Raw genomic sequence first — 26703 nt, 5'->3', positions numbered from 1 at the left:
ACCCCATCTTCCTGACCAGCCCTTCACCACCTACACTGAGTCACCCCATCTTCCTGACCAGCCATTCACCACCTACACTGAGTCACCCCATCTTCCTGACCAGTCGTCCACCACCTATGCCAAGTCACCCCATCTTCCTGACCAGTCGTCCACCACCTATGCCAAGTCACCCCATCTTCCTGACCAGCCCTTCACCACCTACGCTGAGTCACCCCATCTTCCTGACCAGCCCTTCACCACCTACGCTGAGTCACCCCATCTTCCTGACCAGCCCTTCACCACCTACGCTGAGTCACCCCATCTTCCTGACCAGCCCTTCACCACCTACGCTGAGTCACCCCATCTTCCTGACCAGCCCTTCACCACCTACGCTGAGTCACCCCATCTTCCTGACCAGCCCTTCACCACCTATGCTGAGTCACCCCATCTTCCTGACCAGCCCTTCACCACCTACGCAGAGTCACCCCATCTTCCTGACCAGCCCTTCACCACATACACTGAGTCACCCCATCTTCCTAACCAGCCCTTCACCACCTACGCAGAGTCACCCCATCTTTCTGACCAGCCCGTCACCACCTACGCTGAGTCACCCCATCTTCCTGACCAGCCCTTCACCACCTCTGCCAAGTCACCCCATCTTCCTGACCAGCCATTCACCACCTATGCCAAGTCACCCCATCTTCCTGACCAGTCATTCACCACCTACACTGAGTCACCCCATCTTCCTGACCAGCCCTTCACCACCTACGCTGAGTCACCCCATCTTTCTGACCAGCCCTTCACCACCTACACTGAGTCACCCCATCTTCCTCACCAGCCCTTCACCACCTACGCTGAGTCACCCCATCTTCCTGACCAGCCATTTACCATCTAAACTGAGTCACCCCATCTTCCTGACCAGCCATTCACCTCCTATGCCGAGTCACCCCATCTTCCTGACCAGCCCTTCACCACCTACACTGAGGCACCCCATCTTCCTCACCAGTCGTCCACCACCTACGCTGAGTTACCCCATATCCTGACCAGCCATTTACCATCTAAACTGAGTCACCCCATCTTCCTGACCAGTCGTCCACCACCTACACTGAGTCACCCCATCTTCCTGACCAGTCGTCCACCACCTATGCTGAGTCACCCCATCTTCCTGACCAGTCGTCCACCACCTACGCTGGTCACCCCATATCCTGACCAGCCATTTACCATCTAAACTGAGTCACCCCATCTTCCTGACCAGTTGTCCACCACCTACACTGAGTCACCCCATCTTCCTGACCAGTCGTCCACCACCTACGCTGAGTCACCCCATCTTCCTGACCAGTCGTCCACCACCTCCACTGTCATTTTCCCTGGCTCTGCTTTTCTTCGCTCTCCCTTCTTGCTCCAGGGGTGGCCCCAGAGCCCCTGCATGTCCCTCAGGTGCCAGGTCAGGGGAAGGCTGGAGGGCCACATCTCCCCTTCCATCACACCAGCTGCATGTGACAGAGGGAAAGCCAGCCAGGAGTCCAGAGACAAACATTCCAGAATTTCTCTCAACACTCAGAAGGCAGTGACCCAGAACCATCAATGACAATATATATTTTACTATTAAAAAGGAGAAAATAAGCCTTTATACTTTTACTGTCTAGGGGTGCTGAGTTCATTGTCTCTGTTCAACAAAAAATTGAAGAACAGGACACAGAGACAGGCAGCCAGCAGCAGGTGTGCTGGGTACAGAGACGGCTTCTCCAGAGAGAAGGCCCAGCCTGGGAGTCTGGTGGGGAGTTCTGGCCTGCTCTTTTCAGGCTCCCTGGAACTGCCTCCTCCCCTTATCTCCTCCCGCCACGCGCTCCTCACTCTTACTGATTGGCGCCCCCTCTGTCCACGCGTCTGTCTTAGTTTTCTAGTGGGTCCCCGACTCGGGAGGACGAGTGTGGAGGTGTCTCTCTCGTGAGTCCCTCGCGTCCACGAGCACTTCCATCACGCAGGGAGGACCTCATCAGGAGACCTCTCCCTGCTCCTCTCCCTGGCCCTGCCCGGCCTCCTCCCTGGCCATCCTACCTGATGGCCTGGGCCCTTGCCCGTCTCCCTCAAGCCCTCTCTCACAGGATACTCCAACTACTGTTGGGAGTTGGGTGACAACCCCTCTAGCTACTTCAGGCTGACAAGGGTCATCATTGGAGTAACCAGAATATCCTTCTGAGGAATGTTCAGGGCGAGTGGGCAACAGCAGACTGGTCCAGAGGCCAACATTGATGACATCCATCAGTGTGTCTGTCTTGGAGTCCATGGTAGAGGTCTGGAGGGACATCCATTGGAGTTCCATTTGTAACACCATCTGAAGTCTTATGGTCTCTGTATGAGAGGAAACAAAGTGAATAAGCAACTTTATAATGTAAGCACCAAAAAGAAGAATAAGCAACAGGGCCAACAGAGGCCCCAGGAGAGGAGAAAACCATGAGAGAGATTCTGCAGCTCTGGATGATCTGTTGGTCTGTGTCCTTCAGGCCTTCTCCTGAACACATTTTCTGTATGAGCGTAAGAGTATTATCTCTTCCCAAGTGGTAGGGCTGATGGGGAGACCTCAAAACCTTCTAGAGGATGCCCTCAGGAGACACCCGCCATTCTCTCTGATTTAGAGGGTTCCTTGAGCTACAGCTGTGAGGCCTCATCCATCGAGCACTGGGGCGCTCAGAGGACAGAAAAGAACTTTCCCACAGGAGCACAGAACTGTGGGACCCTGGAAAGCAGCTGCTTTGGCTGCTACGTCTGCAGCCCTAGCTCCTTCCGCCATCGGGTCCTCTCCCTTCTGATGTCCAGGAACATGGATACCTGCTACCTGAGAGGGCAGGAGGAGGGCCTCAGGAGGTGAAGACTCTCCTCGGCCTGCTCAACAGGAGTAATGCACGGTGAGCTGTCCTTCCCCTTCCGACCGCGGCATGAGCGTGGAGTAGGAGAAAGGCACATTTAGAATCAGTAAACATAGTGACCCTCTAGACTTTACAAAGCTCTAGAGCCTGGGTGAGGGCAACTGTTCTGCCAGCTGGGCACTGGTGTTAGCAGGAAGTGGCCCTGACTCAAGAACACAACTCTACCATTACTGTATATCCAGATCTCCCATCCCATCAGTCACCACGGAACTGCAATCAGATTACAGAGTGAGACCGGGATTATCCATAGGATGATCAGATAAACCTGGTCTGGCAGCATAGGTTCCATAAAACTTCCTCATGGTAATGGAGATGCTTTCCATCGACTTCACCTGAGAAAGAGATTGGTCTGGAGTTATGGTGAGCATTTAAGGACATTGTAGTTCCTTCCAACAAAAGGTTCGGATATTTGAGAATATGGCTGTAGGTTCACCAGAGACTACCTTAGAGTATGGATGCTTGCTGTGTCCTGAGGTGAGGACAGTAGGTCTTCCCAGAGCAAGCTCCTGTGCCTGGGACCAGTGGTCTGTACAGAGACTGCCTTAGAGTCCTGATTCCTGCTGTGTCCTGAGGTGAGGACAGTAGGCCTTCCCAGAGCAAGCTCCTGTGCCTGGGAACAGTGGTCTCTTCAGAGTCTGCCTTAGAGACTGGATTCCGCTGTGTCCTGGGGTGAGGACAGTAGGTCTTCCCAGAGCAAGCTCCTGTGCCTGGGACCAGTGGTCTCTTCAGAGTCTGCCTTAGAGACTGGATTCCGCTGTGTCCTGGGGTGAGGACAGTAGGCCTTCCCAGAGCAAGCTCCTGTGCCTGGGAACAGTGGTCTCTTCAGAGTCTGCCTTAGAGACTGGATTCCGCTGTGTCCTGGGGTGAGGACAGTAGGCCTTCCCAGAGCAAGCTCCTGTGCCTGGGACCAGTGGTCTGTTGAGAGACTGCCTTAGAGTCTGGATTCCTGCTGTGTCCTGAGGTGAGGACAGTAGGTTCCGTGACCACTGTAGGGTCCTTTTCCTCCCTGTATTGTTATCTGACCACTGCGAGGTCCGTGTCCATTCTGCATTGTCATCTGACCACTGTGCCATCCGTGTCCACCTGCCTTGTTATCTGACCACTGTGGGTTCCGTGTCCACCCTGTATTGTCATCTGACCACTGTGGTGTCCGTGTCCACCCTGTATTGTCATCTGACCACTGTGGTGTCCGTGTCCACCCTGTATTGTCATCTGACCACTGCGGGGTCTGTGTCCACCCTGTATTTTTATCCGACCACTGTGGTTCCGTGTCCACCCTGCATTGTTATCTGACCACTGCGGGGTCCGTGTCCATCCTGTATTGTCTTCTGACCCCTGTGGGGTTCGTGTCCACCTGCATTGTTATCTGACCCTGTGGGGTTCACATCCACCCTGCATTGTTATCTGACCACTGTGGGGTCCGTGTCCATCCTGTATTGTCTTCTGACCCCTGTGGGGTTCGTGTCCACCTGCATTGTTATCTGACCCTGTGGGGTTCACATCCACCCTGCATTGTCATCTGACCACTGCGGGGTCTGTGTCTACCCTGTATTGTCATCTGACCACTGTGAGGTGCGTGTCCACCCTGCATTGTCATCTGACCACTGCGGGGTCCGTGTCCACCCTGTATTGTCATCTGACCACTGTGGTGTCCGTGTCCACCCTGTATTGTCATCTGACCACTGCGGGGTCCGTGTCCACCCTGTATTTTTATCCGACCACTGTGGTTCCGTGTCCACCCTGCATTGTTATCTGACCACTGCGGGGTCCGTGTCCATCCTGTATTGTCTTCTGACCCCTGTGGGGTTCGTGTCCACCTGCATTGTTATCTGACCCTGTGGGGTTCACATCCACCCTGCATTGTTATCTGACCACTGCGGGGTCCGTGTCCATCCTGTATTGTCTTCTGACCCCTGTGGGGTTCGTGTCCACCTACATTGTTATCTGACCCTGTGGGGTTCACATCCACCCTGCATTGTTATCTGACCACTGTGGGGTCCGTGTCCACCTTGCATTGTTATCTGACCACTGCAGGGTCCATGTCCACCGTGTATTATCATCTGACCACTGTGGGGTCCGTGTCCACCCTGTACTGTCATCTGACCACTGCGGGGTCCGTGTCCACCCTGTGTTGTCATCTGACCCCTGTGGGGTCCGTGTCCACCCTGTATTGTCATCTGACCACTGCGGGGTCCGTGTCCACCCTGTATTGTCATCTGACCACTGCGGGGTCCGTGTCCACCCTGTGTTGTCACCTGACCACTGTGGGTCCGTGTCAACCTTGCATTGTTATCTGACCACTGTGGGGTCCGTGTCCACCCTGTATTGTCATCTGACCACTGCGGGATCCGTGTCCACCCTGCATTGTCATCTGACCACTGCGGGGTCCGTGTCCACCCTGCATTGTCATCTGACCACTGCGGGGTCCGTGTCCACCCTATATTGTCATCTGACCACTGTGGGTCCGTGTCCACCCTGTATTGTCATCTGACCACTCTGGGTCCGTGTCCACCCTGTATTGTCATCTGACCACTCTGGGTCCGTGTCCACCCTGTATTGTCATCTGACCACTGCGGGGTCCACTCCGTCTCTGGGGGCAGGCAGCTGCGTTCCCCAGGCAGCAACGTCTACTTGGCCCTTCGCTGGGACAGTAGGTCTCCTAAGATCGGGTTTGGTCCTGGCGTAATGAGAAGGTGGCAGGAGTGGAAATTACCCCGGGGACAGGCAGGAGGCTAGTGGAACTGCTCAGGAGCCCGGCCCGATTGGACCTGGTCCAGGCGGGGACAGGACCGCACTGAGAATCGCGCGCTCCTGTGGAGAAGGAAGTTTCTCTGGCACCTGCCTATGACCAGGCCTACCCGGCGCCTCAGGTTGGACCAGTCCCGGGAGCCATGGAGGAAGCCCAGGACCATCCCTGGGAGCTGGCAGGTGGTGGCCTTGGTCCCCTCAGGTCACCAGGACATCAGGCTTCCAGTGGTTCCCCTGACAGAGGGCAGGTCCGGGAGGCAGCCCGACAGGTGGCCGGCGCCCCTGGGACAGTCCTGTCCCAGGCTGTGTCTGGCTCTGGGCTTCCTCGTGTGTCCGGAGAGGATCGGGTCAAGATCTGTCTTCAGGAATGATCCCCTGTGGCCCTGGCTCAGGGCTAGCCTGCTTGCTAACGGCCTCCCAGCGCCTCTGCAGAAAGGTCACCAGTGGCTCCTTTCCTGTCCAGCGGCGGTGGCCAGCTGGGCACAATGAACGTCTGGCCTCGGGCCCCTCAGTCCTTCTGCCCGTGTGCAAAGCCACGTCCGTCCCACTCGCCGTGCTCTGTGACATCCCAGCTTGCCTCAGTGAGGGAGCCGCCTGGCTCCCGGTGGGGTCCCACGCTCCTCAGCCAGGGGCTTCCTCCCCTGCCTTGGGCGCTGCCTCCTGTTTCGCAGCTTCTCCAACTCTGTCTTCCGAGGAAGGAAAAGCCTGCCTCAGAAGCAACGTGACAACCTTCCCAGCTGAGTCATCAAGATTCGCTAACTGCTGGCAGGTTGAAGGTGAACCTCTGGTGTTCAGGGTAGTCCCTAGTTCTTTCTTTATGCCCTTTAATTCAGTTACTGGAAAAGGGACATGTCCCATGCAGGTCCAAACTCACCACCGCACCACCCCCACTGCCAAGTGGAACTTCGCCCTCAGCAGCAGATTTCCTAGCAGCTCTGGGGTCCTGGGTGGAGCTTGTCCCAGGATGAGGAGGACCGGGCCCAGTCATTCTAGGTTGGGGCATAAAGGGGAAGCAGTCTTAGGACCTATTATTCTTCCTTCAGCTGGGGCTGAGGGGACTTCCTGGGAAAGGTCCCTTTTCCTCCATCAATAAGGAATCCATCCATTCCGGGGTTTGGGATCTGGCCTGGAGCAGCAGACTGCCCCTGGGGTCTGAGTGTCCAGCTCACCATCTTTTGCTAATTCAGGATGGTCTCTCAGGTGGAAGAGCCGTTGTACCTGAGGAGCTTCACTCCACTCACCCTCCTGCTCACAGGAAGGTCTGACTGCTGGACAATACTGTGATTAGGTCCCCAGGTGGCTGTTGCTCTCCCTCTCCTAACGGGTACTGGGGCCAGGCCTCAGTGCAAAAGAAGAGCCAAGATGTTCTCTTTAATTGGGGGTCCAAATTATCCCAGTTCTTGAGCAGACAGGAGAGAGGTGAGCCTCGTGGGATTTTGGAAGAACTGGACCCATCCGGAAAAAAAAAAGAGAGGTCCCGATGGGTTCTCCGCTCCCTGTCTCACTCTTTCACAAATCTGGAGGGGCAGCGCCAGCCTACAAATCGGGCAGACTGGCTGGGCCCCGAATCTCTCCGAGGGGGACCATTCCCGGGTGGGGACTAGCCAAGTTTACCCATGGCTCGCAGTCCACATCCCCGAGATTTCTTTTTGTAACCCAGATCCCTCTGATGCTGTCATTCCCAGGAAGCATGTAATTCCCACCTTATTCCTGTCACGAAGGGATTCAGAATTCTCAGGAGAACAAGAATCTGGAGAGGAGGCATCCTCTACAAAGATTGATGCTGGAGTCTCTGAGATGAAGAGAGTCCCCTGAACTAGTAACTTGCCCTGTCAGCTCACATTTGTGGGTCTTTGTGTGTGTGTGCAAGGAGGTTTCCCGCAGCTGCTGTAAGTCAGCCCCAGGAGAGGGCTGTGATGGTCATAATGATATCCTCTGTTTTGTTTTTCTTCCTCTGGAAGGTCCTTAAAGCCACAAGGAAGGGAGATAGGTGGTTTCTAAAATGTCTCAAAAGACAAGAAGTTCCTCTGTAATAGGGGCTTTTGATCAGGGGTAACTATCCTAAAAAAAGGAACAAGGTTTCTTCCTAAGGTAAAGACAAATCAGGAGCAACCTGGTCCTAACGGGAAACTGTGTTCCCATAGGAGGGAAGGACACATTGCTGGTTCTGTCATGCACAGTGGGACACACCACTCTGTGTCTGCCTGAGAGAGAAAGAGAGAAAAGGCCAGGTTGGGAATCCAGTGGTGCTAGTCCTGCTGGGGGCTTCCTGGCCACAGAAGTGCTCTCCGACGATCAACGGTCACTTTCCAGGTCCATCTAACATGACCGTTACTGACCTTTGAGTCCCTGGTTTCAACCCCAGACAAGCCCCCAATTCTGTTACCATCCAGGGGTGCTGAGTTCATTGTCTCTGTTCAACAAAGAATCGAAGTCAGAGACAGGCAGCCAGCAGCAGGTGTGCTGGGTACAGAGACAGGCAGCCAGCAGCAGGAGTACTGGGTACAGAGACGGCTTCTCCAGAGAGAAGGCCCCAGCCTGGGAGTCTGGTGGGGAGTTCTGGCCTGCTCTTTTCAGGCTCCCTGGAACTGCCTCCTCCCCTTATCTCCTCCCGCCACGCGCTCTCACTCTTACTGATTGGCGCCCCCTCTGTCCACGCGTCTGTCTTAGTTTTCTAGTGGGTCCCCGACTCGGGAGGACGAGTGTGGAGGTGTCTCTCTCGTGAGTCCCTCTCGCGTCCATGAGCACTTCCATCACGCAGGGAGGACCTCATCAGGAGACCTCTCCCTGCTCCTCTCCCTGGTCCTGCCCGGCCTCCTCCCTGGCCATCCTGCCTGGTGGCCTGGGCCCTTGCCCGTCTCCCTCAAAGCAAGAACATCAAATCCCTTCTAAGGGGAGAACCAACCTCAAAATTCTCAAAAAAATAAAGAAATAAGTTTATCAATGTCTGTAAAATCCTATTGAAAGGAAACTATGATCCAAGAACTTTATGCTCAGCAAAACTGGTGTTCAAAGATATTTTTTACACACACAAACTTGGGGAACATTTCCCCCGAGTCCTTCCTCTCCAAATAAATTCTCTGTAAATATACAAATATATCCATGAATTTGTGTGTATAATTCATACGTAAGATTAACTTGTCTATTTTTGTTTATTTGATATACATAACATAGAATATTGACAATAGAACTATTTATTGGAATAAAGACAAACTTCACTCAACCAAGATAAAAGCACTGAAGCTCAGCAGGAGATGGCCTCCTGAGCGGAGGGCTAGGAGCCATGCCGCACGGGCTCCGGCTTCCTCCCCTGGTCCTGGGCCCAGCTCCTGAGACTCTTGGGACCCCCACTACTGAGAGTCCCCGAGTGCCAGAGAGGTGTGGCCATGGGCCTCGGCAGGGTCAGATCAGAGGGCCAGGGCCTCTGGCCCACCTGCCTGGGCCCAGGGAGGGCAGGGGGCTGAGGGCCGAGGGCCACCCAGGCCCGTCTGAACGCTGGGCACGTCCTCTACAGTGAACCACCCACGTCGGCAGTCCTGAGCTCTGGGAGCCGCACCAATGACTCGTCCCAAGAGGGTCGCGGGAACCCCACCTGACAGCCCGTGGTCACAGGCACAGGTCACCTTGCAGGGCCCAGCCCTGGACCTGCAGGTCTCCAGGTGGATGGCACCAGGACTCACAGGATCCGGGGACACCAGCCGGTGCCGCTGCAGAACTCATGGCTTGCTTGGGGCACAGGGAGCCCCACGTGCCTGGGTCAGGAGCTTATCAGGCAAGTACAGAGACACTGTGCTCATTTTCTTCCCCGTGCCTTTAGGAGGTGGGCACAGAGGCGTCAGGGTGAGCTGGTGCAGCTGAGTGCGCAAGGGCGGGTGGCACCGAGGGCTGGCTCACAGGCACCCAGCATGTGGCAGTCAGGACCAGGGTGCATGGCAAGCGGGCTGTCCAGCTGACGAGGTGCGTTAGAACCTCTAGAGTGACCACCCAAAGTAGCAAGGGGGCAGCACTGAAGTGCAGCAACACTGCCAAGAGGAAGCTCTGGCATTGCGCACCCACCCCCATGCTGCAGGGAGGGTGGGAGAGCGAGGGGAGCTTACAAAGCACACCGAGTGGTTCAGCCCGAGCTCGGAGCCAGAGGCTGCCACATGGCAGCACCATCACGCAGCCTGAAAGGACCTGGTGCCCCCGTCGGGCTGCAGGAGGTTAGGGTGGCCATCCAGCAGCTCCCTGCAGTGTCCCTGCAACCCCACTTGCAAGGAGTGAGGGTCGGGGGCAGGGTGGCCAAGGACCCTACAGACTGTCCAGGATGAGGTCCAGGAACTGCCTCTGGAGTCTCCACATCCGGACACAGGCTCTGAGCCCTGATCCCCTAGGAGAAGCAGCCCACGGAGACCACCACCCAGGGTTCAGCACAGGCTGGAAAAGGCGACAAAGATCAAGCCACAGAAACACCTGTGTAGCCACTTCTGGTATCTGTTTACATCATATTCTTCCTCCTTCTAGGCTATAATGGTTTAGATATGATTTGTCCCCCAAAAGCTCATGTGTGAGAAAATGCAAGAGAATTTAGAGGTTGAATGATTGGGTTGTAAGAGTCTTAACCTAGTCATGAATGAATCCAGTTGAGTGGATTAACTAGCTGATACCTACAAGCACTTAAGGTATAGCTGAAGAAGGTGGGTCACTGGGGCATGCCTTTGGGGTTTATATTTTGTCCCTGGTGGACTGAGCTTAGTCTTTCTCTGCTTCCAGATTGCCATGCCTTGAGCTGCTTGTCTCTGCCATACTCTTCCACCATGATGTTCTGCCTACCTTGGGCACAAAGGAATGGAGTCAGTCATCTGTGGACTGAGAACTTTGAAACCATGAGACAAAATAAACCTTTTTCCTCTTCTAATTGTTCTTGTCAGGTCTTCTGGGCACAGTGATGTAAAAGTTGACTAAAACAGAAGTTGGAACCAGGAGTCGGGTCATTGCTGTCAGTAACCTGACCATGTGGTTCAGAAGCCTTTGGAGGTTGTGGGGGAAGAAATTTTGAAGTTTAGTGATACAAGCTGAAAAGCTTTGGAATGTTATAAGCAAATTTTAATTGGCAATTTTGGTGGAAGCTTAGAAGAACAGAATGCCAATAGGACGGCAGACAGTAAAGACAGGCTCAAGAGGTTTCAGAAAGAAAGGAAGATTCTCTTGGAAATTGAACTAGAGGGGCAGGGGTTGTAGCTCAGCAGCAGAGTGCTTGCCTTGTACGTGTGAGGCACTGGGTTTGATCATCAGCACCACATAAAATAAATAAATGAAATAAAGGTATAAAAAAAGAGGGAAAAGATTAAACTATAGACCAGCATGTTATGTTCTGGAAAATAAGTTGTATTCTTTTTTCCCATGCCCTGAGACTTTCTGTGAGATTGACTTTAGAGATGAGAGACAAATCAATTTAGTGGAGGAAAGTTCAAGGCAAAACAGCACTCAAGCAATGGCTTGGATATGCCTGGCAGCTTTAAGCCAAGTTTACTGTGATAATAAGGAGCAGAAAGATTTTTTTAAGCTTGCAGTTCGGGGGAAAAAAAAAAAAAAACCGTAAGTAAAACTGGGGCTAAGGAAGTTGTGGTGGTTAAAGAGATTATAGTCATGAAAGGATGCTAAATAGTTTACGTGGAGACAATAGAAAAGATGACTTGAGGGCATCTCAGGAATTGGCATGATCACACCTGCCTCAGGCTCAAGGAAGTAAAAGTAAAAGTTCCTTTGAGAAGAGACCAGTGAGGTCGGCTGCTTGCATAGGTTGGGGATGGGAGCCTAGGAGGTTGTTTCGCCATGCTCAGCCACGCAGGTGCTCAGGGCTACAGTTAGGGTACCTGGGGGCTTGGCTACTGCTCCAGATGGCAGCAGACCTTGGCACCAACCGTGTGGTGCTGGTTCTGCAGGATTGCAGGGTGCTGGAGTTAGGGGGTCATGGAGGCTTCCACTGAGCTATGGAAGGAAGGCCTGGGAGGCCAGGCACAGTGCCCCAGGGTCAGAGTCCCTCAGGGCAGCCCCTGAGAGGGCAAAGCACGGAAATGTGAGGAGGAAGCCACAGCTGCAGTGGAGACCCCCAAAATTAGGAAATGCCAGTACCACAGAACACCTGCTGAGGAAAGCCGCAGAAATCGAGCAGACAAACCAGGACAGAGGCCACATAGACTGCAACCAGCAAAGCAGGGGCGAGGTCACACCATTAGAGAGACCATCACCTTGTACCCCAGATGCTGGATGTGGAGCTACAGGACTTGTTTGCCCAGATGGATTTTGGTCTTCTTTCTGTGCCCCTATTTCTCCCTTCTGAAATGGAAATGTCTACTCTGTGCCTTTATATATTGGTTACATATAACTGGTTTTTGATATTTTCAGGAGCTTTCCTGAGAGTTTGCCTTGATTCTTGTTGTGGGGCACAACTTAAGAACAGATGGATCACCACTGAGAAGTCCAAATCTGAGAGTCTTTATTAAGCCGGCCGCTGACTGTCTCACACAACAGCCCAAAAATGGCTATTGGGAGAACAGCCCTGGCCACAGGGTTGTAGGGGTTCTTATACCAAACATCAATCATAAGTGTCTGTTGCTATGATTCGAAATTACACACTAACATCATGAGATCATCAACAGAGGGAGAAGTGGGTCAAACCGACCTTTACCTAGGTACAAACTAAAGAATGGTTACTAACATCCACACAATCAATGTTGACATCACAGTTCACATGGTGTGTTATTTAGGAGAAATAGAAATCAAAAGAGAACAATTTTTCATCACATAAGAATTGCCATTTTGCATTGCTAAACATGTCATGCTAAGTAATTGTTGATGGGCACAGAGGCGGGGTGTTCCCAGGGGAGAAGCTCATTTCCTACATGACATGGAGTCTCAGAGCAAAATGGAGTCTGTTTAGTCATTTCCCTATATGGGGTGCCTATAGCATTTCCATAAGCCAAATCCGTCAGCCTGTCACAATTCTCAGTTTGGACTTGGACTTTTGGACAATGCTTGAACTGTTAAGACAATGGGATTCTTGGAAATGAAGCCAATGCATTTTGCTTTGGGAAATGGGCATGAGCTCTGGGGGCCGGGCAGAGTGTTGAGGTTTGGATACATGGCATCCCCAAGACCTCACGTGTGAGACTTTGCAAGAACATTGAAGTGAAGTGATGAGATTGTAGAGTTCTAACCTAGTCAGCGCATCAGTCCACCGACGTGGATTAACTGGGCGGTGACGGTAGGCAGGTGGGGTGTGGCTGGAGGGGTAGGTCACTGAGGTGTGCCTTGGGGTCCGCACTTGGCTTCCTGGGGGCCACGTCCTGAGCTGCTTCCCCCCACCACACCTTCTGCCACGATGTTCTCCTCGCCTCAGGCCCAGAGCCCTGGTGTCGGTTGCCTGTGGACTAAGACCTCTGAAACCATGAGCCAGATGAACTTTCCTGCTTTAAAATAGTGTTGCCAGCGAGAAGCCGCAGCTCAGCAAGGTGTGGCACAGCGACGGCTCCCCTGTCCCAGTTGCCGGGCGAGTGGTGTCTAGGGGGCACCTGCTGCTATTGCCAATACCACCGCCACCACAGCCAGGCGCTGCCTCTATGTCGAGGGAGGAGGAGGAGAGCACAAGCTCAGAGACACAAGTACACAAGTTCACAGATAAGGACAAAGTATTTTATGAGGCAGATCTTCAGTCAAATGTAACATCCTGACGCTTGGCATCTAGACTCTCTTGTGCCCTCCCGATGCCCGCAGCAACTGTAGATCATAGCCAAAGATTTTGAGAAGCTTGGGCTTGTAACCTGGATGAAGGGATGAAGAAAATTCGTCAAGTTATCCAAAAACATAATCACGTTGCTACAGACACCAAGTTTCTCCCATTGGAGAATTCAGGAGTGATGCTGACTATCAGCACCAGCTATGGCAACGCAGTTAGACTCGTTCAAGATGATTCAGCTAGGACCAACACGCACGAATGAACAAGAACACCTTCCAGGGCACTCTCAAGCTGGCAGATTGATCTTAAATTTAATTGACGAATTCCCAAGAGCTACTAACAACACCTGGAATCCAGTTCAAAAAACATGAGGAGGAAGGAATTGAGACCCAGTACTTGGCAGAACTTCTTATGGCTTCAGGCTGGTCCTCTGTGAAGGGGTTAAATGGTTATCATTTCACAGTGGTTGTGACTGATGATTTGATCAAAATCCTGACCAATTTTAATTTGCACAAAGAAGATCTTGACTTCTTTGAGATCCTTCGATTGTTTTATCCTGTCATTTATGATGTGAAGTACTTCATGCAGAGCTGCAAAAATCTTAAAGGTGGATTACAGGAAGTTGCCAAACAGTTAGAGCGGAACGGATCAGACGGCAACGCCAGGCGGAATCTGATTCATCACTTTCAGGAATGGCCTTTTTCAAAATGAGAGAAATGTTCTTCAAAGATCACATTGATGATGCCACACATCTGGTCATTGTATGGCCTTGGTTCTGGTTCCTCCTGTGTGTGGAACAGCACAGGGGACGCAGAGGAGGGAACTGGCAAGCAGGCTTGAATGGAGAGTCCTCTGACACACGCTTCTGTGCAGGGTCTCTCTGGTCAGGCCCTCTGAACAGCGGACCACACCTTTGGCAGCCCATTTGGCTCTTGCCTTTCTGTACAAAGCATGACCATTCCAATCTCAGATCTTAGTAACCAGAAGTATATTCAGGTTAAATTTGGCCTTAATTGAAAACATTTGTTGGCAAGCGTGCGTGATGCGGCGGGGAAGCTACATCATGCTGAATAATTGGATGCACTTCGCCTATTAGAGCTTGTGCCCCGCTTCCTGAATTAACAGCACTGACTGTAGTTCATCTCCCTGTTTCATGTCTCTCCTGTCCATTCTGCAGGAGTTTTAGCTACTCAAGATTGTGGGCCATCAATTGTGCACTTTAGAGAGTGATTCCAATCCTCTGTTTTATCAGAAATTGTGTGGCGGGGGGTTGCTCTAGGAGAAAAATGACCATTTACCAACTTTCTACAGTATTTGGTTTTGACCTTCAGAATAAAATTGCACAGGTGTGGTGCAAATTGTCGATTCAGCAAGACTAGCCACAATAAACTCCTGAGGAGCTCCATCACTGCTATTTCTGTGTGTAGCGTTTGTTCTTCCAAGCACATCCCGTGACTGCTGGCTTGGAACTGGCATTCTAGGCTGCTCTGTGACAAGAATTTTCAAACCGGCTTTACTCCCTTCAGGAAAAACAGCCCTTATGATTGGATATTTAGTGTCTGCCAGGAAACTGGCATTCAAGAGATGGAGGCGACATTGTTTCATGATAGCACACTTCCCTTGATCTGCTTTTTATTCCATCGCTGTTAGCCCTTTTTACTTTATAGCCATACTTATTGAAGCTCTTGATTTGTTGATTATACAAATCAATTTCATTAAGTCAAAAGATAACAAATGTTTAGATATATTTTGTATCAAATTAAAAGACAAAAATTGTGCTTCCATAGTTGCTACAAAGAAATACTGAAGAGATTTGGTGCAAAACAACAAAATACAAAATACACACACACACACACACACACATAGCTAATAAAATTACCTGAGAAGTGTCATGCTTGTTTATTTTTGTGTATATCTTTGTGATCTATTTTATATGTATTATATATATATATATATATATATATATATATATATGGCTATTATATATATATGGCTAAAAGAAATATTTAGGCATGCAGAACATGTGATCAGACCAGAGCATGTATAGGAAGAGTTTTTGGTAATCATTCGCTCTGCCCTAAAATGATCTACAAGTTATAATGTGTTATCTACACCTCAATTCGTAATATCAGCCAATCTCCGAATGTTAGGGACATTGGTTTGTTTCCCTTGTGTATTCTTTCTTCATAATATTACAATGCTGTAACTGGGGGTTCTTTTAAACAAAACATCATTTGCAAAACCGAGGGTATTATTTGTTTTTAAAGCTTTTGTAAATAAAGGCTTCAGAAATGTTTTCCTAAAAAACTAAAATAAAATTCTTCTTGCCAGGTTTTTTGGTCACAGTGGCAAAAAAGTTGACTATAACACTGTGCACAGGCAAAATGTAGAGGTGAGGGTTTTTGCTTTTTTGAGTTAATTTACTTATTGATAATATTTACACATATACAGTTTTGTGCAATGGCTAAATCAAACCAATTAGCATATGCATACTTGTTCTTGGTGGAGAGAACACTTAAATTCTCTATAATTGAGTTTCGAGAACACATTATGTGCCAGGTGCTGTGGCACAGGCCTGTAATCCCAGCCGCTCAGGAGGGATTACAAGTTCAAGGCCAGCCTCAGAACTCAGCAAGGCCCTAGGCAACTGAGCAAGACCCTGTCTCAAAATAAAAAGTCAAAAGGCCTGGGGATGTGGCGCAGTGGCTGAGGGCCCCTAAGCTCAAGCCTGGTACGAAATGCGTAAAATGTCGAATTGTCGTCGGCTGTGGCCGCTGTGCTGTAAGACGGGCTCTTGTGCCATCGCCCCAGCAGTGCAAGACTTAAAAAGGGAATTTCAGGTAGACAAGTGGACCACGCCTCCAGGGGGAAAGAGACCAGTCGAGGGGCGCAGGTGGCTGAGAGGACACACGGAGCACAGACTGCAGACCCAGAAGTCAGGGGAAGAGCGGGCTCCCCACAAGCCCAGCCCAGACCAGCCAGGAGCGCCCTGTGCACGCCAGGAAGTGGCCACCTGGCCATTTCCCGGACGACACGCAGAACGTGCAGTTCTATTTCAGGGTAGAGTTTTCAGTGACGTTTTAAGTATCATTCCTATTCAGTGACTCTTGGCAGTCAACTCTGGAAACGAATCGTTGGAGCAGCATTCTAGAATACCAGGTCATCGGTACAAAGGACTCGGTCTGGCCTTGGTCTTCTCGCCAGCCACACTGGGCAGCAGCAACGCCGCTCTGCAGGGTGCTGAAGGGCACCAGGGCGATACAGGCATGTGTCCAGGCAGCAAGCCTCCTCCAGCAGTGAGGAGCAGCGGCCTCGCCGGCAACCCCAGCCACCCAGGTCCAAGGTCAAGGCCTGCCTCCCTGACTTAGGGAGATTCCACTTCAAAATCAAGTAAGGTCTGGGGGAATAACTCAGTTGTAGAGCACTCCTGGGCCCAATCCCCAGTACCAAAGAGGAGGAGGAGGGGGAGGAAGATGAGGAGGAGGAGAGGGAGGAGGGTGGGGAGGAGGGGGAGGAGGGGGAGGAGAAAGACGGGGAGGAGGAGGAGAGAGAGGAGGATGGGGAGGAGGGGGAGGAGGAGAGGGAGGAGGAGAGGGAGGAGGATGGGGAGGAGGGGGAGGAGGAGAGGGAGGAGGAGAGGGAGGAGGATGGGGAGGAGGGGGACAAAGAGGGGGAGGAGGATGGGGAGGAGGGGGGAGAAAGAGGGGGAGGAGGATGGGGAGGAGGACAGGGAGGAGGAGGAGAGGGAGGAGAGGGAGGAGGATGGGGAGGAGGGGGAGGAGGAGAGGGAGGAGGATGGGGAGGAGGATGGGGAGGAGGGGGAGGAGGATGGGGAGGAGGAGGAGAGGGAGGAGGATGGGGAGGAGGAGAGGGAGGAGGATGGGGAGGAGGGGACAAAGAGGGGGAGGAGGATGGGGAGAGGGGGGAGGAAGAGGGGGAGGAGGATGGGGAGGAGGAGGAGAGGGAGGAGGATGGGGAGGAGGATGGGGAGGAGGATGGGGAGGAGGGGGAGGATGAGGAGGAGGGGGAGGATGGGGAGGAGGGGGAGGAGGGGGAGGACGGGGAGGAGGGACAGTGAGGTCACACTCCTGGCTCCTGAAGGACGGCCCTGAACACCAGAGCAGGAGGCGTGAATTTGCGAAGCCCGTGCTGGTGCAGCCACTGGAGGAGGCGGTGGCCACAGAGGGGCTTGGAGAAGCCTGGCCAGGAGCCGGGGTGGAGGTGACAGGGCCTGAGCTGGAGGCTGAGCTGACTGTGGCTCCGTGGCCTCAGCTGGAAGGAAGCCGTCCTCCCCGCACGTGGACATTCCCCCGCCCACGGCACCGCTGACAGGGACGTCAGCAGGGCGGCCTGGACAGCACGCACAGCCTCCGAGAAGAGGTGTCGCTGACAAAGCCACAGGAGGCAGTCCCACCCAGGCACCCCAGGCACGACCCCCGCAGCCCGTGAGTCCTACAGGGGGGGACGGTGGCAGGAGTCCGGGCGCCCTCCCGGGCAAGGCCGAGTGTCCTCTGGATGCCACCTCAAGCTCAAGCTCCATGGCAGGCGCAGGCCGCTCTGCCCTTCTGCCCTTCCCTGTCCTGCTAGGGAGGGCCCGGGAAGCGGGAGGGCCCCCAGCCCGTCCCCGTGCCTGTGGTGCCCAGCCCTTGCCAGCCAGGCCTCCCGCCCCTCGGGGAAGGCACTGCTGCCTGGCCCTGGCAGGAGGGAACCCGGGCTGAGCTGGAGGCTCCTCCACGGGCGCCTGGTAGAAGGACCAGCTCAGCGTGGTCCAGCAGACGCGGACGCCCTCGCTGCCTCTCCTCGGGAGGCGCAGCCCAGGCCTGCGGCCCAGACGGAGCCCCGGACGGAGCCCAGGAGCAGCCTGTATTCGAGACGCCAGCAGGGCGCGGTGGCTTCAGGTTGAGCCCTGGGCACGGCAGGACGAGTGTCCAGTTCTGCCGGCTCCCGAGGCCTCGTCCACAGAAGCCCTGCTGCCTCCCGCGCAGCGCGGCTGGGCAGCCGCAGCGGGTCTCCGTGGCCTCCCCAGAGCCAGAGCACACCCTCTCTTCTCTCCCGGTGCCGCCCACTGGAACCAAGGGTCCCTCCGCGGAGGGCCAGGTGGAGCCAGAGGTGGACCGCCCAGGAGGGGGTGGGAGGCCGGGTAGGTTTGCTGGGCAGGGCGGCCAGTCGCACAGGCACAGGGGAAGGGGGGGGTCCTCCTAGGGCCCCGGACCTCCAGGGGCTGGCGGCTGAGCGTCCAGTGTGCCCGCGTGGCCTTGGGGCAAAGACGAGAGTGCAGGAGTGCGGGAGGCCCAGGGGGTGTTTAGCCCCCAGGCCGCTGCACCCGAGACCAGGGTGGGCTTCCAGAGGCGGGGAAAGGACAGCCGGGCAGCAGTGGCTCCCTCCGGGAGGCTGGACCCCTCGCACTGGCCAGAGGACTCCCAGGCGGCACGGGAGGTGGGCCTGCGGCGGCACTGGGTGGATGGGGAGCGGGCGGGCTGCAGGCGACTGGCGCTGGGAGGGCAGCAACCCCCAGGACCCAGGCACAGACAGCAGGGGCAGGGGCTTCCTCCAGGGCCCGCGGCCACACGCCTCCCCTCCAGAGGGCCAGACAGACAAGAGGCCAGGAGTCCAGGGAGGGGCTGCAGACTGGAGCCCAGGCGGAAGTGGATCTCAGGGGCAGGCGGAAAGACCAAAGGTCACAGAGAGCAGGGCCAGCCAGAGCGGAGACAGGGCGGACCACGGCCGGTCACCACCCAGCCACCAGAGGCCCAAAGCAGGCACGCAGAGGACCTTGGAGGTCACCTCCCCTCCTCTCCTCACCCCTTCGGCCACCTCTCCCCAGGCCTCCTTCCTCACCCTGCCCTCTCCTCTCTGGCCTCCTTTGCCAAAACCTCCCTGGCCATCTCCCCCGCACTCCCCTGAGTGGTTCTCAGCTCCTCTCGTCTCTGCCATCTCTCCCGCCCTCCCGTGAGTGGTTCTCAGCTCCTCTCGTCTCTGCCATCTCTCCCGCCCTCCCCTGAGTGGTTCTCAGCTCTTCTTGTCTCTGCCATCTCTCCCGCCCTCCCCTGAGTGGTTCTCAGCTCCCCTTGTCTCTGCCATCTCCCCCGCCCTCCCGTGAGTGGTTCTCAGCTCCTCTCGTCTCTGCCATCTCTCCCGCCCTCCCCTGAGTGGTTCTCAGCTCTTCTCGTCTCTGCCATCTCTCCCGCCCTCCCCTGAGTGGTTCTCAGCTCCCCTTGTCTCTGCCATCTCCCCCGCCCTCCCCTGAGTGGTTCTCAGCTCCTCTCGTCTCTGCCATCTCTCCCGCACTCCCGTGAGTGGTTCTCGGCTCTTCTTGTCTCTGCCATCTCTCCCGCCCTCCCCTGAGTGGTTCTCAGCTCCTCTCGTCTCTGCCATCTCTCCCGCCCTCCCGTGAGTGGTTCTCAGCTCCTCTTGTCTCTGCCATCTCTCCCGCACTCCCGTGAGTGGTTCTCGGCTCTTCTTGTCTCTGCCATCTCTCCCGCCCTCCCCTGAGTGGTTCTCAGCTCCTCTTGTCTCTGTCATCTCTCCCGCCCTCCCCTGAGTGGTTCTCAGCTCCTCTTGTCTCTGCCATCTCTCCCGCACTCCCGTGAGTGGTTCTCAGCTCCTCTCGTCTCTGCCATCTCTCCCGCCCTCCCCTGAGTGGTTCTCAGCTCCTCTTGTCTCTGTCATCTCTCCTGCCCTCCCCTGAGTGGTTCTCAGCTCCTCTCGTCTCTGCCATCTCTCCCGCCCTCCCCTGAGTGGTTCTCAGCTCCTCTTGTCTCTGTCATCTCTCCTGCCCTCCCCTGAGTGGTTCTCAGCTCCTCTCGTCTCTGCCATCTCTCCCGCCCTCCCCTGAGTGGTTCTCAGCTCCTCTTGTCTCTGCCATCTCTCCTGCCCTCCCGTGAGTGGTTCTCAGCTCCTCTTGTCTCTGTCATCTCTCCCGCCCTCCCCTGAGTGGTTCTCAGCTCCTCTTGTCTCTGCCATCTCTCCCGCCCTCCCGTGAGTGGTTCTCAGCTCCTCTCGTCTCTGCCATCTCTCCCGCCCTCCCCTGAGTGGTTCTCAGCTCCTCTCGTCTCTGCCATCTCCCCCGCCCTCCCCTGAGTGGTTCTCAGCTCCTCTCGTCTCTGCCATCTCTCCCGCCCTCCCCTGAGTGGTTCTCAGCTCTTCTTGTCTCTGCCATCTCTCCTGGCCTCCCGTCCTGGGTGTCCCTGGCAGCTGGTTACTGTCTCCCTGCCCTGTGGTCTCCCTGCCCTATGCTCCCAGACATCTGAGGCCCCGTGTCCTGCCAGACTCCTGAAGGAGCCCCAGAGTTCACCCCACCGGGCCATCCAGTGGGAACGCCTGGCCTGTCCATTCAGGCCTCCCTCCAGATGCCCCCTGGACCCCGCTGCATCGAGCAGACCTCTAGAGAGCAGCTCCACGCCAGCCCTGCAGCCCAGCCTGGAGTGCTCTCAGGCCACCTCTCATCGGCCGCTTCCGGGCACACGTCTGGCCTCTGGGCTTCGCCCCTGCCAGGCCCCTCTGTGTGCTGTGTCCCCTCCCCTCAACATCAGGGCACCTTCCCACCCCTGGCTGCTCTGAGCCCCTGTTCCTGGCTGTGTGCTCACATGTGTGCTCACTGCCACGTCCAGACCCGGCCTGGAGCCCGGGTGTCCCGGCACTTGCTGAGGGTCACACCTACAGCACCTGTGTGGCCAGCCCAGCCCCCGCCTGGCAGGCAGTGGACGCAGGGAGCCGGGGCCGGGTGGAGGGCACCTGTGCAGGTCTGGGAGAGTCCTCTGCCTTGGCCGCCTTTCCTCTCCCCTGCGCCCACCCAGGGAGACGTCAGGGCTCCTGAGGGCCAGGAGCTCCCCGGGGTCAGGGAGGGGACACAGCCCGCTCGGCACAGGACCCGGCACCAGGGATGCTGCCCTCCAGGACCTTGTGGAAACCAGCCTGGGAGTCTCTGCCCTCCAAACACGGGGTGCGGCCCACCCTGCCGTGGTGGGCGGTCCTCAGCGGCTGATGAGAGACGGCAGCAGTCCTGCCTCCCAGCGGCCTTGATTTCCAAGAGCAGGAAGAGCCCAGGCTCTCTGCGAACATCACCAGGGGCAGGTCGTCTGCTCCCGACTCGGGGACTGTGACAGCTGGGGTTGGGCTCCAGCATGCAGCTGATGGCAGAGGGGAAGCTGAGGCCCCGGTCCAGCCCACCCAGGGGCTGTGGCCACGCACGCTGCCAGCCAGCTTCTAACCCAGCCAGACCAGCCCCTCTGCCACCCGCAGGCCACCTCCGGCCTGCAGGGTTTTGGCTGAGCTGGGAACCACAGTGGTAACTGGAGCCACAGTGACTGAGGGTTCTACAAAAACCCAGTGCGGCCTGCGGAGACCCTAAGGGTGGGGAGACCAGGACCTGAGAAGAGGTGTGGGGCCATGGTGGCAGGTCAGGGGCTTTCCAGTGGACAGGAGGGTGCAGAGGGAGAAGTGGAGTGGGCAGGACCCAGCAGTGAGTGAACACAGGGGTCAGAAGAGTTCAGCAGGGAAACTATGACCTGCTGGGACCAATGAGAAGCCCCATCTGGGTCCCAGTGGAGCTGAGGCAGGGGAGTTTGCTGGGGACCTGGGGGTAGAAGGTCTCTCCATGCAGAGAGCAGACTTTCCAAGGCCTGGGACTCCCCAGGACCCTGAGCTGAGGGTTCCTGTGTCCCTGGCCAGAGGCCAGATCCCTGTGCCTATACTGACTTAGACTTTTGGGGCCAGGGCACCCTGGGCACCGTCTCCTCAGGTGAGTCCCCTGCAGGTCTCTCTGTCTTCTCTGCCTGGTCCCTGGGCTAGAAGGTCTCTCTAGCCCCTCTGGGTCCAGCCCTGGAGGGGGTACCAATTGTCCTCTCTGCTGGGGCCCCACAGCCCCAGCCCAGAGCTCAGCCTGCAGCGGAGGCCCCACTGGGCAGAGGGAACCTGGGCCCAGGCTGTCGGGGAAGGAGGGGGGCTGGTGGAGCTGAGGCGTATGGGCTGCACAGTGGCCCCAGGAGCCTGGACCCCGGGCCAGGGCACCCGGTCGTTCTCCCTGTGTTCTTCTGCCCCTGCCTCTCTCCCCGCAGCCCTGGGGTCCACGCAGCCCGAGCAGGGTGGGAGCTGTCTGCCTGGTGCCTGGTGTTGGGATGAGACGAATGCAGAACAGGCCTCTGAGCTGTGGCCAGCCGGGCACGGGCGGCAGGCGGGTGAGGTTTTTGTGCGCCCCCTCACCAGGCCTGTGGCGATGTGGCTCAGTACTGGGGCCAGGGCACCCTGGTCACCGTCTCCTCAGGTGAGTCCTGGTTTGGGGACATTTAGGGTCGTGGGCTGAGCCGGTCAGGGAGAGGTTTTTGTGTGAGAGCAGTGACAGAGCAGACACTGTGGTACTGGTACCTTGATGTCTGGGGCCAGGGCACCCTGGTCACCGTCTCCTCAGGTGAGTCCCCTGCAGGTCTCTGTCACAGAGGAACAGACCTCTGGCCAGCCGGGCACGGGTGGCAGGCGGGTGAGGTTTTTGTGCGGCCCCTCACCGGGCCTGTGGCGATGTGATTACTTTGACTACTGGGGCCAGGGCACCCTGGTCACCGTCTCCTCAGGTGAGTCCTTACAGCCTCTCTCTCCTCTCCACTCAGAGGGGTTTTGCTGCATTTTGGGGGCAAAATGAATGTGTCTGGATTTCTGGTCCAAAGGGGCAGGGGCTGGACTCCTGCAGGGCGTCACGGCTCCTGCAGACAAGCCCCTCTGCCCCTGGACTCTGCAGCAGGGTCTTTCTGGGGGTCCTTGCTGTTGGGGCCCCCTGCCCTCGCCTTGGAGGGCTCAGTCTGAGGCAGTGCCAGGGCCTGACCGGCACGGTTCCTATCTGGGACCCTGCCGCGGCTGTCACACCGTGGCAACGCGTTAGACGTCTGGGGCCAGGGAGTCTTGGTCACCGTCTCCTCAGGTGAGTCCTCAGCCCCACCCTACCTGACTGGGGAGACTTGAAGGCATTCTGGACGCAGGAGAGGCAGCCGGGAGAGGGTCGCTGCGGAGGAGCTGGAGCCCAGCCCCTGGTCCCCAGTCTGAGCCGCGGGGTCTGGGACAGGGGCATGCCTGGCTGGTCTGCTGAGGGCTCTGGGCTCTGCGAGCCACACCAGAGTCTTGTGACTGACGCGGCTGCTGTCTGCTCCGAGGCCCTGCTTTGGGGGCAGGGGCCCCATTCAGTGTTGGCGGGGCTCCTGTGAATCAGGAGCCATCAGTCTAGGGTCACGTTTCCCGGGCCACCGGCAGCCGGGCCTCGGAGGGTCCAGGCTGGAGTGCGTGAGTTTGGGCCATGGAGGGCTTCAGGCGCCTCTGGCCCAGGGTGGGGAGGAGCGCGAGAGCCTCGGGAACAGTGACCGCCAGCCCCAGTGTGGCCCCTGGGGTCATTGCCGCGGCCAGGGGACAATGTCAGGGCAGGCTCCAGGTTCTTGTAGGGCCTGGCTAGAGTTGGCACTACTGTGATTACTATGGCATAGACTTATGGGGTCCAGGGACCCTGGTCACCGTGTCCTCAGGTAAGAGCCGCTCCTCCATGGCTTTCATTCTCCGCGCTTGCCTCGGGCTTCCTGAGCACCAAAGACTGGTCCTTGGGACGTGTCCCCGAGGGGACCTGGGTGGGCTGCGGACTGGGGAGCCTCCCTGGACTTCCAGATGCCTTTAGAAAACCAGAATAAGGTCTGGTGCATCCGATGGAGTGAGTTATCCCCGGAAGGGGGCTGGGGCCAAGGCCATGTTTTGGGGACAGTGGCTGGAAAAGAGCAGAACCCCTCGGGTGGTCTGCGGGTGCTCAGTTTGGGGGCTGGTGTGGGGGCTGGTGTGGGCTGAGGAGTGTGCCTGGTGACGGCCTCTGCAGAAGGGCGACACCCGGGGGAGCAGAATCAGGAGGTGCGCTGTGTGCCAGGCAGGGGTTCGGGTTCTGCAGTGGTTGGCAGAGCGCTCCGGGTGAGAGAGTAGCCTTGGTCTTGGTGAAGGGGCAGCTGCCGCCCTGGCGGGGACTCAGGCTCGGGAAGGACAGCCCCTGGCTGGAGAGGGGAGAGGCTCATCTCTTAGTGTCTGCAAAGTGGTTCCCAAGAAAAATGGCAAGAAAATTGTGGCTTAAAAATATGAGAGGTTTTTCAGTATATTCAGTTTTTATTTAAAATCGTTTCTGTGTAGCAACTGCGAGTTGTGTCAGCAATGTCTGATTCAGGACCAGCTTTTGACAGCATTGAAGCAAGTTAATTTTTTTAATTAATTGAACAGTGCTGAGCTGGACCGTGAGTGGGGCCAAGATGGCTTCCACGGGGCCAGGACCGCTGCAGGTGGCAGGAAGCAGGCCACGCGGAGAATCTATTTCAGGAAGCAAAAAAACACCATAGGTAAATTTATAGCTGTGGTTAGAGGAGGTGGTTCTGAAATGTTCTGCCAGCACCACAGATCCGAAAGTTCCCCTGAGCAAAACAACACCTGCACAATTTGCATTTCTAAAATAAGGCGAGTCTGCGGGCAGGAACTACGGAGGCCTCCTCTAACCATGCAGGTTTCGGTCTTAGCTTTTCAACTGCTAGTTTGTTCAAACTTTACTCACCAATTTTAAAATTGTTTTCATTTTCAAAGCAAGATGTATACAAAGCACAGCAACCTTGGGACAGCTTATTAATGTACTTAGAAACCTTTTTTAAATTACTTTGCTGTGCTCCGCAGGACAACTAATCTCAACCCTTCACCCGTGCCGGGGTGTTGGGTTCACAGTGTTGGTTCACGGTTCTTGAGCTAGTTGGTCACTCTGTGATTAAGAAACACTTAGATATCCTGGAAAGAAGCCTTTCTAAGTATTTTTTTGAGATCAGTTTTCCAATATTTATTTTAGGATAGATTTTAGGTGAAGTGTGTACAGTTGTCTTGAATTATTTCAGTTAAACGTGGTAGTTTGTGAATTAAGAGAAAATTCAGCAAGACGGTGCAAAAGAAAAGGATCCAGGCACAAGCTGGGAGATGAGGCTCCCTTCCTGATTGCGCTGGCTGGGCTTCTTGTCCAAGGAGGGCTGGCAAGGGTCTGAGAGCAGGCGGCTGCTGGCCTGGCCTTGGCCTGGGTCTCCCAGGACACCTGGACCTGGGAATGTGTGGTCCTGGCTTCTGCCAGCAGGCCAAGTGGCTGTTTGTGCAATGCACTTGGAAGAATGCAATGCACTTGGAAGAATGACACCTGCCAAAGGCCCTCAGGACCCCCCGTGACCCTGCGCCCGACGCGGTAAGAGAGGCAGTCGCACTGCCAAGTCTGCTTTTCTGGAAAGCTTGCACTGATACTTCCTCCTGTTTGAAGGGGAACCGGTTTTAACCATTGTCCAGGAAGAAGGGGCTTTTGCAAGGTCTTTTAGGTACAGTTGTGTAGGACCGGTTTTGAACTGTTCCTGAAGTGCCTACCAGTCAAGGGGAGGTGGCAGGAGGGGCTCCAGTGCTTATTAACTGTTGATGATTCTGCCACGGTGCTTCTAGATTCACAAAGCACCACGGATGTTGTCTCAACTTAGGTCATAAATGCAGCTTTGGTTTTTAGATCTTTTTTGTGCTTCTAAAGAGTTTTGCAGCAAACAGAAGAATTTTAAGTGGCAAAGTTAGATAAAATGATTTTTCTGGTCATTGCCAGTAATGGTTTTAACCTAGAGGTTAATTTTAGACTTGGAAGCAGGAGATGGGGCTTAGGGGTGCTCCCAGAGGACAGACTCTGAGGAAGACACCCCCAAGTGCCTCCCGTGACCCTAGCAGAGCTGAGGATTCTAGACGGAAAAGAAATTTTCATTGTTATTAGAAATGACTCTACATTCTTGCTCTAAATCTCAAGATGTTTCAGTGAATTTAAAGTTGTCAGAAAATATTCTTCCCAACTGTTAAGGGATGGTAGCGATTGATAACATTGCTCTGCAGCCAAAAGTCAGGCAGAATAGGGTTGGACCAGGACACAGGGTACCAGGGGAGAGACTGTGGAAGATGGAAGCCATTGGGATTGTGCAGGACCCAGGAATGGGGTGGCTCTGGCTGAGGTCTGCTGGGCTGAGCTGGCTGGGCTAAGCAGAGCCTTGCTGAGATGGGCTAGGCTGGGCTAAACTGAGCTGAGCTGGTCTGAGTTGGATTGGATTCAGGTGGAGCTGAGCTACACTGGGCTGAGCTGAGCTGAGCTGACTGAGCTGGGCTGCGCTGAGCTGAACTGAGCTGCGCTGGGCTGAGCTGAGCTGGGCTGGGGTGAGCACAGGAGGTGGGCGAGCTGAGCTGGGCTGAGCTGGGCTGAGCTTGGCTGAGCTGAGCTGGGCTGAGCTGGGCTGAGCTGGGCTGGGGTGAGCTACAGGAGGTGGGCGAGCTGAGCTGGAC

The 26703-nt window shown here is 55.4% G+C and overlaps 1 pseudogene and 1 gene segment (V, D, J or C); both read left to right on the top strand.

Annotated features, from left to right (window-relative positions):
* LOC124977736 (immunoglobulin alpha-2 heavy chain-like) overlaps positions 1–26703 on the top strand; it is a 232862-nt gene that overhangs the window by 84888 nt on the left and 121271 nt on the right. Inside the window, 1 exon segment of the C gene segment in view lies at positions 22597–22633. Coding sequence covers positions 22597–22633 — 37 coding nt within the window.
* On the top strand, positions 13400–14211 carry LOC124977738 (CCR4-NOT transcription complex subunit 7-like; annotated as a pseudogene).

The sequence above is a fragment of the Sciurus carolinensis genome, chromosome 2, assembly GCF_902686445.1.
Source record: "Sciurus carolinensis chromosome 2, mSciCar1.2, whole genome shotgun sequence".
Classification (NCBI taxonomy): Eukaryota; Metazoa; Chordata; class Mammalia; order Rodentia; family Sciuridae; genus Sciurus; species Sciurus carolinensis.
The sequence above is the reverse complement of the archived record's forward strand: the minus strand, read 5'-3'. Positions and strand labels throughout refer to the sequence as shown.